Source organism: Papaver somniferum, chromosome 8 (assembly GCF_003573695.1).
Source record: "Papaver somniferum cultivar HN1 chromosome 8, ASM357369v1, whole genome shotgun sequence".
Lineage (NCBI taxonomy): Eukaryota > Viridiplantae > Streptophyta > Magnoliopsida > Ranunculales > Papaveraceae > Papaver > Papaver somniferum.
In genome coordinates this window covers 28,995,473-29,011,161 of record NC_039365.1, presented here as the reverse complement: position 1 = coordinate 29,011,161, position 15,689 = coordinate 28,995,473, and the positions used below count along the sequence as shown (strand labels likewise).

The 15,689-nt window shown below is 41.5% G+C and overlaps 1 protein-coding gene across 1 annotated transcript; it reads right to left on the bottom strand.

Annotated features, from left to right (window-relative positions):
• Positions 1 to 11,260: 11,260 nt before the first annotated feature.
• On the bottom strand, positions 11,261 to 13,085 carry LOC113305324. Its single transcript, XM_026554384.1, has 3 exons — positions 12,707 to 13,085; positions 11,893 to 12,591; positions 11,261 to 11,661 (listed from the first exon to the last, which is right to left on the bottom strand). Exons 1-3 carry the CDS (start codon positions 13,083 to 13,085, stop codon positions 11,261 to 11,263), a joined length of 1,479 nt encoding a protein of 492 aa, XP_026410169.1.
• Between the last annotated feature and the right edge of the window lie 2,604 nt (positions 13,086 to 15,689).

The following is a 15,689-nucleotide window of genomic DNA, read 5'->3' as shown; positions in this document are numbered from 1 at the left end:
CTTAGGAAAACGAAACCAAACGCGAACCTAAGCCTAAAATTTGACTAGAACGAGACCTATAGGGTAACGAGCTTAATAGGAAAGTCATTCGAAAAATATTGGTTACTCTTTTAAGAATGCTTCAAAGTTCATGATGGTTTCTGTGAGTTTAATACGCCTCCTTGTAACGCCGGTGAGGCCTTGGGTATCAAAGCTCCTCTGAGATTCCCTCGTCTTGATTCAACTTACTTAAACTCGGATTGATTTCAGAAGGGTTTTCTTAAATTGTAAAGAATTCCCTTTTGAAGGATTAGAAGCTGGTCTAGAAACAATCTAAGTGGAGCCATCATGCTTTTTGTTTGCTATAAATCAGTAGGTTTTCTGTGGTGGAGTCAGCCTTGTTTGTGTTTGTATAGAACTTCCCTTCCTTTTAGGATTTGTTTCTTTTTCTTTTGTTTTTCTAGTGTATGCCCAAGGTTATTAAAGAGCGGGCTTGGAAAATAAACACTCTAGGTCGATTGATTAGTGAAAAACCTAGTAGTTCTTCTTGTGGAAGCAGGGATCTCGAAGACTCTTCTTTTGAGAGCCCTGTTTTTGGAAACTTCAGTTTTGAGAATCTGTCTCTTCGTGAGGAAAATACCCCTAGTACTTCAGTTGTGCCAGCGATGGAAACTTTGAAAGATTACATGTTCCCAACTAGGTCCACCCGAGCTTCGTGCATTAAATTTCCAGCCACTACGGCTAATTTCGAGATAAAACCTAGTATTCTTCAGATGATCCCTATATTCTTAGGGAAAGATGATGAGAACCCTTATTTTCATATTAGGGACTTTGAGGAAATTTGTGGGATAATTAGAATAAAAGACCTTACTGATGAAGTCTTGAAACTTAAGATGTTTCCCTTTTACTTGAGAGATAAAGCCAAGACCTGGCTGAACAACCTACCATCTGAATCCATTGAAACATGGCATGAACTTATTGCTTCTTTTTATATGAAATTCTACCCTAAGCATAAAACTGCTTCTATTAGGCAGAAAAATAATGCTAGTGTGCAACAAGAGGGAGAATCTATTTATAGGTTTTTAGTAAGATTCAATGATCTCCTATCCCAGTGTCCTCACCATAAATTTGATAAGATGAAACTAGTAGAGATTATTTATGATGGTTTAGACTATTTAACCAAAGCCATGGTTGAGTCTATATGCGCTGGTGAGTTCACTAGTAAAAGTGTTGATGATGCTTTTACCTTCTTAGGAGCTGTCGCTGAAAAATCCCAACAGTGGGAGTCTTGTGTTGAACCCCCCAAAAGACTCTTGGTCAATAGAAGTAGCACCAATGTGGTAGATACAAGCTTCAGGTCTGATGCTAAGTTTGCTGCTTTGTCTAGAAGGTTAGAAGCTTTGGAATTGAATCATCCTAAGCATAGGTCTCTTGTTGAACCTGATGATAGGTTTAGAGCCTCTCAAGTGTCTATTTGTGGAGTAGAACCCAATAACTCGTTTTGGGAAGGTCAGGTTAGTGAAGAGCAAGCCCATGTTGTCTATAATAATGCTAGGTTTGATAACCGTCAGAAGTTTGACCCATACTCAGAGACTTACAACCCTGGTTGGAGAAACCATCCTAATTTTTCTTGGTCTAAGGGTCGGAATCAAGGACAATCTAGTAATTCTCAGCCTCTCCCAGGTTTTGGTTATGCTAAGAACTCTTCAGGTCAACCCCAGTTTCAGAATGATAAAAAGATCCCCACCTTAGAAGAAACCCTTACTATGTTAGCAAAGAACCATGAGATGTTATCAAAGAACCACTATGGTTTTCAAGAAGAAACCAGGCAGAATTTTAAGAATAATTCCCAGTCTCTTGCTAACTTAGAACTTCAAGTCGGCCAAATAACTAAGTTTCTTAGTGAAAGAGAAGATGGAAGATTCCCTAGTCAAACTGATCCTAACCCTAAAGGAGATAAATCGTACAATCATGTGAATTCTATAACAACCCTTAGGAGTGGAAAGAAAGTTGACAATAAGGTTGCCATGCCTGATAGTGAACATGCTGTAGTTCACCCTTCTGAGCCAGAAAATAGGAGACTGATAGAGTCTCCAAAGAGACCAATAAGGGTCATGCTGAGCCCGGATTTGTTCCTAGGGCCCCGTTCCCCCAGCTGCTAGTTCCAATTAAGAGGGAGTCCAACTTTAATGATATATTGGAGGTTTTTAAGCAGGTTACTATCAACCTCCCATTGTTAGATGCGATTAAGAAGATTCCCGCTTATGCCAAGTTTCTTAAGGATATGTGTACGCAAAGCGAAAACTTAGTTTCCAGTTTAAATCCTTCCCAGCTAGTCATGTGAGTTCTATTATTCAGAATACCACTACTCCTAAGTATAAAAACCCAGGGTCCCCTACTATTTCTTGCACAATATGTAAATACAGTGTCGAAGAAAGTTTTGCTTGACTTATGAGCCAGTGTGAACTTACTGCCATACCATGTGTACCTTAAGCTAGGACTTGGTGAGATGAAACCTACCCAGATGACACTTCAGTTAGCTGATAGGTCCGTTAAAATTCTTCGTGGTGTGATCGAGGACGTTTTTATTGAGGTCGACAAGTTTATTTATCCAGTGGATTTTGTTATCCTAGATACCCAACCTGTCCCTGACCCAGAGAACCAAATACCAGTGATTTTAGGTCGCCCGTTTTTAGCAACATCAAATGCGATCATTAACTGTCGAAATGGTATTATGAATTTGTCTTTTGATAATATGACTATTGAGCTGAACATTTTTAATATTAGTAAGCTACCCTCTGAACTAGATAACTCGAGCATAGGAGAGGTGAACATGATATGAACATTAGTCGAGGAGTCATTACCAAACACTTTGTTAGAAGATCCATTAGAGAAATTCCTAGCCCGATTTGGGATTGATTTTGATGATGACGATGTGATTAATGAAGTGAATGCTTTGTTAGATTCAACCCCTTTGATAGACACTAGTAATGGCTGGAAACCTAAGTTCGAACCTCTACCCGTTTCTGAGTCTATCCTAGTTCCTTCGTTAGAAAAGCCTAATAAGTTGGACCTTAAACCATTACCAGATTCCCCGAAGTATGTGTTTTTAGGCCCATCTAAAACTTTACCTGTGATTATAGCATCCGACTTGGATAGTGATCAGGAAAGTAGGCTAGTGACCATCCTTAAGAATAACAAGGAAGCTTTAGGGTGGACCATAGAATACATTAAGGGTATAAGTCCTACTGATTGTATGCATCAGATCTATTTAGAGAGTGACACCAAACCTTTTAGGGAAATGCAACGTCGACTGAACCCTAATATGAAAAAAGTAGTTCGAACTGAGGTTCTTAAGTTGTTAGATGCAGGCATTATCTACCCCATTTCAGACAGTAAGTGGGCCAGCCTCGTTCAAGTTGTTCCCAAGAAATCCGGTATTACTGTAGTCCAGAATGATAACAATGAGTTAATCCCAACCCAGGTGACCACGGGTTGGCGTGTCTGTATTGACTACATGAAATTGAACAAGGTCACTAGGAAGGACCACTTTCCCCTTCCCTTCATCGACCAAATGCTAGAGAGATTAGCTGGACGTATCCATTATTGCTTTTTAGATGGATACTGCGGTTATAATCAGGTTGTTATTGCCCCAGAATACCAAGAGAAAACCACTTTTACCTGTCCCTTTGGTACCTTTGCGTATAGACGCATGTCTTCCGGGCTATGTAATGCTCCTGCGACCTTTCAACGTTGTATGATGAGCATTTTTCTGACATGGTAGAACGGTTCTTAGAGGTCTTTATGGATGATTTTTCAGTGTTTGGTTCGTCTTTCGATGAGTGCTTGCATCATTTGTCATTAGTTTTGATTAGGTGTAAGGAAAAGAATTTAGTGCTGAAATGTCAATTCATGGTTCGTTCAGGAATTGTTCTAAGGCATATCGTATCTTCGAAGGGTATAGAGGTAGATAGATCCAAAGTTGACCTTATTAAAACTTTACAGGTCCCAAAAACCTTAAGAGATATTAGGTCATTCTTAGGACATGCAGGTTTTTATCGTCGATTCATTAAGGATTTTAGCTTAATTTCTAGACCTCTTTGCAATTTTCTTGCAAAAGACGTTAAGTTTGTCTTTGATGATGCTTGTTTAGAGGCTTTTGAGAAGCTTAAGAATTTACTCACTATCGCCCCCATAGTCCAGGCGCCCAACTGGAACCTACCCTTTGAGATCATGTGTGATGCTTCAGATTATGCTATTGGTGTTGTGCTAGGTCAGCGAGAAAATAAGTTACTTCATGTGATTTACTATGCTAGCAAAACTCTAAATGATTCCCAGTTGAACTATACCACTACGGAGAAGGAACTATTAGTTACTGTGTTTGTCTTAGACAAGTTTAGATCCTACCTCTTAGGTTCTAAGGTCATAGTCTTTACTGATCATGCTGCTTTGAAGTATCTTCTTTCCAAGAAGGATACTAAACCTAGATTGATTAGATGGATCTTATTGTTGCAAGAATTTTCCTTAGACATTAGAGATAAAAAAGGTGCAGAAAATGTAGTAGCAGACCACTTGTCTAGGCTTGTTGTGGATACCCTTAACGATTCTCCTCCTGTTAGGGATAGTTTTCCTGATGAACAACTGTTCTTTGTTACCCAAGCACCTTGGTATGCGAATATAGTGAATTATCTTTTTACTGGTCGAATGCCCCAACATTGAGGTAAACAAGATCGTTCTAGGTTTTTATCCAAGGTGAAGCACTTCTTTTGGGATGATCCTTATTTGTTTAAGTATTGTCCAGAACAGATTATTAGGAGATGTATACCTGAGAATGACCAGTCCAGTATTATTTCCTTTTGTCATGATCATGCTTGTGGGGGTCACTTTAGTGCTAAGAAGACTGCTGCTAAAATGTTGCAGTGTGGATTCTATTGGCCTTCGTTGTTTAAAGACTCCCACAGTTACTGTGTTACTTGTGAATGTTGCCAGAAATTAGGAACCATTTCCCATAGGAACATGATGCCCTTGAACCCTATTTTAGTTGTTAAGGTATTTGATGTGTGGGGTATTGACTTTATGGGTCCGTTTCCTAATTCTTTTGGTAACTTATACATCCTTGTCGCTGTAGACTATGTCTCTAAATGGATTGAGGCGGTTGCGTGTAATACTAATGCCCATAGGTTTGTGATTGAGTTCTTGAAAGATAATATACTTACACGTTTTGGTACACCGCGAGCTATAATTAGTGATGGAGGGACGCACTTTTGTAATGGACCTTTTAGGATTTTGATGAAGAAATATGGTATTACACATAAGGTAGATACCCCATATCATCCACAGACTAGTGGTCAGGTAGAGGTTTCCAATAGGGAGATAAAGAGTATATTAGAGAAAACAGTTTATCCTAATCGGAAAGACTGGTCGTCTAGGCTTACTGATGCCATATGGGCTTACCTTACTGCGTTTAAGACCCCCATTGGAATGTCACCTTATCGACTTGTGTATGGAAATGCATGTCACTTACCTGTTGAGTTAGGACATAGAGCATATTGGGTTGTTAATCAGCTAAATTTTGCACTAGACAAGGCAGGAGCCCATAAGAAACTCCATCTCAATGAGTTGGAAGAGATTCATATAGATGCTTATGATAATGCGAAGGAGTATAAGAAAAAATGAAACTTGTGCATGATAGAAATATTTTAAGGAAGTCATTTTCTCCAGGTCAAAAAAGTTCTTCTGTATGATACCCGCTTGCATATTTTCCATAGGAAGTTACGTTCTCGGTGGACGGGTCCTTTTATTGTTCGCACTATCTTTCCTCATGGAGCTATTGAGATCGAGACACCAGATGGTAGTAGTTCTTCGAAGGTTAACGGTCAGAGATTGAAACCCTTTTTAGAGCCCTTTGTTACAGGTGATGTTGAGGAGGTTCTTCTGGAGGACTCTGTTTACCCTTGATTGACCATCGAGGCGATTGTATATTAGTTTTTGATTTCTCTCTTCACCCAGGTATTATTTTTCCGACTTCTCTATTTACTGATTCCTCATGTTACTTTGCTTTTTGGTATTGCTCTTTCATTAGAAACATTGAGGACAATGTTAGATTTAAGTTTGGGGGTGGGGAAGAAACTTTTTGTTAGCTTTTAGTTGCAATAAATAAACTCCAGAGCCTAGAAATTTATGCTTATTAAGGTTGGCACTAACCAATCTAAGTGGATGGGAACATCTTGGTTGTAGGAGTTGAGGAACCAATCTGATTAGATGGAAAAATCTAAAGGGTCTATTCATAAAAGCACAGAGCTCAGGTGTTAGAATTAAAAAAAAAACATGGTAGTTTCGCCATAACTCGTTGAATCCTAATCCCTTCTGTTTTTATTTCTTAAGTGATTTGGTGGGGCACACGACTCAAGTTGTTACCATTGCTAGGGTGAAATAAGGTGATTGAGATACCAAAAAAAAAAAAGTTTGAGACCAGACCATCAGACCAACCGGAATAAATTCAATAAAGTCGACCACTGGTGCCCTTGTATATGCCAGTTGTGTTTACCTAGAGTTAGGTTTATCGACCACTGGTCCCCTTGTATATGCCAGTTGTGCTGATATTAGTCAGACCGTTATCTCAGTCCATTAGGATAGGTTCATCTTGGCAGAGGCCTTCAGACAGATATGGGAAACACCGTTCACTTTCAACCATCTATTTTTCTCTTTATCCATCTTCTTAATCTTTCCATGTGATTGGTTGACTCCAGTTATGATGTCTAGAAACTATCTGAGTAGAGCTCTGTCACTTATATATGAATTTTAGTATGCTGAGTGCAAACTCGTGTACAACAATTGGAATTTCGCATCAGGGTATTTCCTCCTATAGTCAATGATTGTATGCCAACCAAGGAGATTCTTTAGTGCCTTCCAAGGTTCTTCGTAGATAGCTAGGGTCTGGAGTAAAGGTTTTGTGGGTACACCTCTGGTAAACCCTCCGGAGACAACACTCCGCCGCTAGGGCCACCTAGCAGTTTAACGGCTTGCTGCACGTGCTAAGTGTAGTCATTTTATATTAGATTTCCTTGAGGACTAGCAAATAATACACCTGTGTGGAAAAAGTTGCTCAAAAGTGCTATTTGGACCCCCGGAGGACATTTGCTATACAGACCCCAGATTTGGCTAAGGGGCACCCAAGCTTATGCGTAGCCCAAATTCATCCTCAACACCCAATTTTTTCCACGACACCCATCTTCATCTTTTCAATTCTGAAAAAGGCGGGAAAACATGGTTTTCACCTGAAGAAATTTCGTTCGAAATTGGAAGGCATTGTAGAGAGACTCAATGGCTCAGATTGATAGGGGGACTCTATTAAGGTTAACAGGCAGGGTATTGTTGATTTCTTCAGTTGAAACTGACAAGATAACTCGCAAGAAGAAGACAGAGAAATACGTACACCGTAAGATATATTCACGTGATTAGAGCAAGTTTTACGTGTGCTGCTCGTGTTTGGATATCACTTGGTCTCTGAAGAAGCGTGGAGAAGTCAAATAAGGAAAATTCAGAGGCAACAGACGTGTAGGAGAAGGATTTTTGGAAAGAAAATATTCTGAGAATATTACCCTTCACTGCCGAATAAAGAGAGATTACTGTGAGTTATTACGGAGATTTTTCTTCGCCTGTTGAGTATAAATAACACCCTGGGGTAGCAGAAAAGGGTTAATGAGAGTTTGGTAGAGTTTTGGAGAAGACAGAGGCGATAATCAGAACCACCAGAAATACTTTTCTGCTGCTGCTCATCTGAAGAACGCGAAAAATAGACCATCCAAGACAGTCGTTTTTCAACAGTGGGAACGACACACAGGCGTGGGTTGAGAATCAGCGACAGTACTGTTCTATCTTTCTTTTCAGTTTGTAACACCTATAACTGTTGCAAACCCGGTTATCGTTGTTTCTCCCATTTCATCATTTGTACACCACCTTTGAGCAATAAAAAATGAATTTTGAGCGTGTTTTCCTATTGATGAGCTAAACCCAATCCTTGGGGCGACGGAGGAAGCCATTCTCTCAAGAATTATATGGTAATATTTATTTTATAAATTTATGCAATATTTTTATATGATTAATTGCATTGATAAAAAATAAATTAAATGATTCTTATTAATCAAATATGTTTTCTCTTGATGATGGATGTTTAGTTTTAGACTCTTGATGCGTTATACTTGCGACTAAGATTTGATATTTTGGGAATCTGATTTTGGCAATACTTTAGAATCGAATCAATTATTTAAATTGCATGATATAAATTAATTTAGAACCACATAAGTATTGGTGAATGGTGAAATCCTAGCTCCAGCCTCTCCATAATTTTAACAACATATCAACATTTATTTGCTTTATTTTCTTTGCTTTAAAATTAAGTCTAAAATCTATTGCTTTCACAAGTCTCAACGAATCTACTACAAAAAAAAACTTGAAATCACATCATCTGCTGGTGATGACGTCATGACGGAAGATGCTAACAGCGTGAGGAATATGCTAACGGTGTTGAAACGGTAATGGAATATTCCGCAAATATGCTTACGACGTCAATAACGATAACGGAATTTGCTACGCTGCTGACCGTGCTTTGCTGATGACGTGTCAGTCTCTGGTTGGTCAATCGATGCTGACGTGGCACACCCCGGTTCGTCTAACCTGCTGAAGTGGCACTTCATGGTTCGCCCACCTTACTGACGTGGCTGTGCTGACATGGGGCCTTGCTGACGTGGCATATCCTGGTTCGCCCACCTTGCTGATATGGCACATCATGGTTCGTCCACCTTGCTGACGTGGCAGTTGCTGGTTAGTCAAAAATCGATGGCGTGGCACGCTGACGTGGCTCTGGTGATGGGGCTCATTAGTTGCTTGACTTGGACCTATGCACATGGACCTCTATATAAGGTGTTTGTGAGGCCTAGTTAGCCATGCTTGGCTAACTTGATGAGCATATTAATCCCAATGAATCATACTTAGCTAATAGGAGGAGCTTTGTAAGCCTAAGTTAGCCCTTTTTTGGTGTAGAATATTAAGGGTACAAACATCGCCCCCTCTTAATCCATAACCTGTTATGGGTTAAGAAGTTCGGATTCCCTAATTCTACAAAATTTGCGTTTTTCTAGAGTGTTGCACAACTCTCCCCCAAGAATGTATTGATTGTGCTGGAGTGTCATATATCTCGCCCCCAAATGGTTGAGGTGACATATAACTCGCCCCAGTATGTTATGTGTCATGCTGCTCAATGCTCGCGCAAGAGTGTACTTCCCTGCTGCACTTTGCTCACGCATGGAATGAAAAGTTTGAGTTTTTCTGCTATCTTGAATTCACGCAAGGGGCCAGTCCTACTATTCAAGATGCGTGCAGAGTCGAGATGTGTACATTTTCACATGCCTGGACAGGTGAAAATGTTCGCCACATTTGTTGATATCCCATATGATGGGGATACAATTTGAATAGGGTAAAAATGCTCGAACTGTGCATTCACCCTATCTGCGAGGTATTAGAGATGCTCATGATAGTAGACTCGAACTGTACTGTTTTTCCATTTAGGACTGACTGCGGATTCGAACATTCGCAGTAGCTTATAATTAAACACGGCCAAAAACCCAGTGGGATAAAACCAACATAAAGGAAAAAGAGTGAAGCACATCAGGATTTGAATTTAACCTTAATGATAAAACTTCTTCAGGTGGAACGAATTCCATGGCTTCCATGGTTTTGAATCTTGAGTACCATCGAGGTTCCTTAGGTAGTAGGAGCCACGAGATGCTGGCCTGTCCACTATGTATGGACCTTCCCAGTTTTCTCCGAGCTTCCCACAGTTTGGTTCCATTGTGGATGCTCGAGTTTTATTCAAGACATATTCCCCTGGTTTGAATGACCGTCTCTGACTTTGCGATCATATCTCAGCTTGATGGCCTGCTGGTATCAGACCAACTGCTGTAAGGCTGTTTCTTTTTGTTCTTCTAGAAACTCTTTATCCAAAGCCAGTATGCTGTCGTTTTTCCCAGATTTGACAGCACGAGTTTTGGTAGTCTTGAGATGTACCTCGGTGGGTATGACTGCCTCTGTCCCATAAGCCAGTGTGAATGGTGAAAATCCAGTGGATCTTTTTGGGGTCGTTCGATAGGACCATAAGACTCCAGGGAATTCTTCTGTCCATTTTCCCTTCGCCTTCTCCAGCCTTTTCTTGAGATTTTCCATAATAACGCGATTGGTCACTTCCGCATACCCGTTGCTCTGAGCATAGTAAGGAGATGAGAAATTGTGTCGAATATTCATGTTCTTGCAGAAGTATTTGATCACCCCAGAATCGAACTGCTTCCCATTGTCTGATATTATCGCATCTGGGATTCCAAATATGCAGACGATATTATCCCATATGAACCTTTTCACATCATGTCTGGTAACGTGTATCAGTGCCACTGCTTCGACCCATTTGGTGAAATAATCAGTAACGGCTAGTACGAATTTAACGCCTCCAGGACCTTTGGAAAGTGGTCCGACGATGTCTAGTCCCCACATAGAGAATGGCCAGGGATTAAAAACTGGATGCAATTCGTTGGCGGGCCTTTTAGGAAAAAAAGCGTGATCTTGGCATGGCGCGCATTTCTGTGCGTATTCTTTAGCATCTTTCTGCATGTATGGCCAGAAATACCCCTGGGTGAGTATCCTGTGCGCGAGACTGCGCCCCCCCATAATGATTGCCACATATTCCTTCATGAGCCTCTGGCAATATCTGTTGTCCTTCTTCAACTGATATGCATCGCAAAAATGGCTACAAAGCTACAGGTTTGCGGTACAGCTGTCCCTCGATCATTGAATATCTCCAAGAATTCTTCTTCACTTTTGAATCGAGATGCTCATCCTATGGGAGTTCACTGGTTGTCAAATACCGAACATAAGGTTGACGCCAGTCTGAAGTGTTTTCAGCAAGACTGCTTGAATCATCTATCACCGGACTATCAACATCCATATTACTGTCAAAGTTCTCGGTATCTCCCTGTGCTGATGTAATTGTTCTCTCGCTCCCACTAGCGTGTTCGAGAGCCAGAACAAGGTGGCTGTCGGAGATGCTAGGTAACTCTTGAAAATCCACTACAACGAAACGGGTGGTATCAGTTTCGGCTGCGGAGGAAAGATATGCTAAAGCATCTGCGTGCCTGTTTTCCAGCCGTGGTCGCTGCCCAATAGAGAACTGGTCAAATTCATTTCCCAACTCTCTCATATGAGCCAAATATAGGGCCATCCTCTCTTCCTTGGCTCAGTAAGTCCCCAGAAACTGGTTAACTACTAGCATGGAATCAGTTACCAGATTCACGTTCGTCGCATCTAACTGTTTGACAGCCTTTAAACCAATAATTGCAGCTTCATATTCAGCTTCATTGTTTGATGCTTGAAAACCCAATCTGGTTGCTTTCTCGATCCTCGAACCTTCGGGAGTAAGGATGACACATCCAACTCCAGCTCCACCAACATTTGATAAACCATCAGTAAATACGGTCCATAACGGTTCAGGTGTATCGACCTCCATTGAGGACTCACCCCCAGTCTGATCAGTGGCTGACTCTATGGGTTTGAACAACTCCTCTTCTTCTCCAACAACCGTTTTTATGTCGTCCACAGGAAAATCTGCTAGCAGTGCATCCAGTGCGTGTCCCTTCTCTGCAGTTCTGGTTTCGTACTTATTTCATACGCCCCCAGAAAATTTGATCATATGGCTAGTCGGCTGGAATCATCAGCACGTTCCAGGATTCTCTTCAGCGGGTATTCCGAGTAGACTACGATCTGCCTCCCTTGGAAATAAGGCTTGAGGCGACGAGATGCATGCAACAGTGCAAGTGTTATCTTCTCAATTTTCTTGTATCGTGTTTCCGCCCCCTGTCAAAGATTTACTGACGAAGTAAACAGGCTTTTCATGTGGATCCATAACAAACAACAATGCACTTATAGTGTTCTCCGTTGCAGCCAGATAAACTCCTATGGGTTGTCCAGTTTTTGGACTCACCAAAACTGGGGGAGGGGGGGTTGACAAATACTGTTTGATCTCATTGAAAGCTTTCTCGCACTCATCCGTCCAACAAAAATTCACCGCTTTCTTCAAAACATGAAAGAATGGTTTGAATCGATTCGATGAGCTTGAAATGAAACGATTTAAAGCTACTAATCGTCCTGCTAGCTTCTGGACCTCCTTCTTCGTTCTTGGGGATGACATCTCTCTGATGGCTCTGATTTGTTCCAGATTCGCCTCGATTCCTTTGTGCGTCATCAAGTATCCAAGGAATTTTCCCGATGACAGCCCGAATGAACATTTTGCTGGATTGAGCTTCATACAATATTGCCTCAAGATATCGAACGTCTTATGCAGATCAAGTAAATGCGACTCTTTTTGCTCAGATTTCACTACCATATCATCGATATACACTTCCATCGACTTCCCAATCAGATCCTTGAAAATATGGTCTACCAAATGCTGGTAGGTCGCCCCTGCGTTCTTTAACCCGAACGGCATTACGGTATAGCAATAAACTCCTCTGTCAGTCACAAACGCAGTATGATCTTGATCTTCCTCGAATAAAGGTATTTGGTTATACCCTGAATGACACTCTCCCATACCCTGAGGTTGCATTCACCAAATCTCTTATCCGTGGTAGCGGGTACGGATCACTTTGACATGCTTTAGTAAAATCGATACAAACATGAATTTTACCATTCTTCTTTGGAACGGGTACGACATTTGACAGCCAGCGTGGATACTGCACTAGTCGAATAAAGCCTGCTTCCAAAAGCTTTCTGACTTCTGCGGTAACACCATCTTTTTTTATTTGCGCCATATTTCTGATTTTATGATGAACTGGATGGAACTTGTCATCGATATTTAGCCCATGGAAGGCTACATTCGGATCTATCCTAGGCATATCAGCAAAACTCCATGCGAAAACGTCGGCGTTTTCCCTCAGCAATGTAATCAAACCATCACGTTCTTGTGCAGGAAGATCTGCCCATACGAACGTTGTTTTGTGCTTCTCTCCAATCTTGACCTCGATCAGTTTCTCAACTATTGTGGGTTCAGTTGCATCCTCTCCCATATATGATTCTGGAGGGAGAGGATTCTGTAATTGTTATTTCTGCTCGACTCGCGTGATTTGGTTCCCACTAACTTCTGACTTCTTGTACTCGTCCATAGCACTCTCATGACATCTGTGGGCGGCCATCTGGTCGCTCCTAACTTTCACGAATCCTTCAGGGGCAATAAACTTCAAACATTGATGATATGAGGATGTGACTGCACCGATCTCATGCAACCAATCTCGTCCTACAATCGCAGTGTAGGGAGCTCGACAATCAAGCAACAAGAAATTTCCAAAAACGGACTTGTCAGCCACTGTTATAGGTATCTTCACCTTCCAAATCGCTTTTGTAACTTCGCCACTGAAACCGATAATTTGATTTTCATCCTCCTCGATTAAGTCGTGTGGGAGATTCATAGAGGAATAAGCTCCTGAAAACAGCACGCTTACTGAGCTTTCTGTATCCACTAGAATCCGGTGTACACGAAACATGCCAATCCAAGAAGTTAAAACGATATCATCATTGTGGGGAGCATATACACCTATCATGTCTGCTTCATAGAACTCGATCTTTGTGTAATTAAGCTCCCGAATTTCTGCTCCATTTCCACTAAAAAATCAATATGATTTGTCAAGTACCATTCTTTTAACTTCCTGAGCTTTCTCCTGGTTTTATCTTCCGATGCCCGCCTGGTCATTGAATGGATCCTAGCGTGACTGATGTTAATCACGTGTGCGTTAATCACATGTGATGTGCCAAACTTTCCAGGACCTTTCCCGGAATCCTTTTTCACGTACTCTTGTAGCTTTCCAGCATCTATCATTCGCTGGACCTCGATCTGTAAAGAGCGTCAATTCTCAGTCTTGTGACCATGGTCTTTGTGAAAGTTGCAGTATTTTCTCTTATCACGTTTATCACTCGTCTCCGCTGGAAAAGGCCTAGGGGGACTCAAATACTTGCTTATATTTTCATAAACTCTGTCAGCAGTATGTTTAATGGTGTCAGCTTCATATTATGATACTTCTGATATCCAGTTTCCATTCGTTCCCCTGGTTTTTCTCTCGAACTTCACCTCGGTCGTTATGTTGTCCGCTCGAACGATTCTTTGACTTGTATTTCTTTCCATCATTTGGATGATTGGATGACCTGTTAACTTCTTCTCGAGCTTGAGAATCATCCTCCACTCGAGCGTATTCTACTGCTCGATCATATAGTTCTTCCAAATTCTTTGGTGGTCTCTTGACCAAGGAACCGTACAAACCTCTTTGATCATGTTGGTATGCCTGTTTGTAGGATGCAATGACAACTTGATCGTTGGCTCCATCCACATCGGCTAACTCTTGCTTGAAGCGTCGAGTGAACTGTCTGATGCTTTCCTCCTTCCGAATTCCCAAAAGAAACAATGAATGGCATCCCTTCCGATCACGTTTGTTGTATTTGTAGTTAGAGTAAAATTTGTCGATCAGCTTATGGTAAGTCCCGATCGAATGTGCCGGAAGCTGATTGAACCACGTTATTGCTCCTCCAGTCAGTGACTGTGGAAACATCTTACACATCAACTCATCGTTGTACTGCCATAAGGACATGGCAGTTTCATAGTGTAAAACATGCTGATCTGGATCATCTGTTTTCTCATCGAATTCTGGAAGCTTGGGAACTTCAAAATTCATTGGCGTCTAGAATTCTCCGATATTCAGTTTGAATGGAGCCCCAGCGGCTCGATGCAACCTGTCCATCTTTTCCTCTCTGGAAAACTTTTTAGACATTACTTTCTCGATCATTTTTCAAAGGCGAGCTTCTGTTATTGTATCCACATCGTCATCTGAGGAACTGTCTTCCTTCTCATAACCCGTTCCTCTGTAATATGAGCTTTAGTTCTCATTCTTTTCATTTGGGGTACAGTGGGCTCTCTTCTAGCTCTGACTTGTTCCGAACGAGCATAGTAATCGGGCAAAAATTCTCTCATATCGTGCCGATCTTGAATCTCATCTTCATCGAACCTGAGACGCAGCTGGATGTGTCTCTGCTCGTCGGGGTCGTACATTCCTTATTTTAGGTAGATATCCAATGACCAACAGATTTTTCTCTGGCCGATCAAGATCGATCACTTCTCTGTTTCGGTCTGCAGCTTGCGGGCTAACTCGTCTTTTAAGGCGCTGCCATACAGACCGACCCCTATGGTTCTTCAGATTACCATACCTAAGACCAAACTGGTTCTCATGTTCCAATCTCAGGAGAGCATTCTCCTTCTCCAACTCGTTCAGCCGATTGTGCAACAATTTTTCCTCTGTACTAGGAGTAGCAGTTCGTCCGTTTCGCTGGTCCTGCCGATCGTTTTTCCTCCTTGACGGACTGCCAAATACGCGTTCATTGTTTCCTCGAACTTGTGGGTTTTCCCCATCAACGTCCATTCCTTAGTTGTCGATCACTGGTTGTTTTTTCCTTCTTCGATGCAGATCTGGAGTTCTGTCGCGGAAACGATCTCGATCTCGTCCACGATCCAGGGATCTGTTATGAGCATGATCTCGATCTTGATCACGATCTAGGGATCTTTCATGAGAATGATTTTGACCCAGCCTGTTTCCAATGGGTATTGCTGGGGCTGACTGAACCTTGATTTC

Bases quoted from the DNA above. Each gene is read 5' to 3' on its own strand.
- LOC113305324 (XM_026554384.1), bottom strand. From the start codon at position 13,085: ATGGGAGAGGATGCAACTGAACCCACAATAGTTGAGAAACTGATCGAG. The intron at 12,592-12,706 runs GTAAAATTCATG...AGTGTCATTCAG, and splicing joins ACCCGTTCCAAAGAAGAATG to GGTATAACCAAATACCTTTA. The intron at 11,662-11,892 runs GTAAATCTTTGA...CCAGAACTGCAG, and splicing joins AAAGCCTGTTTACTTCGTCA to AGAAGGGACACGCACTGGAT.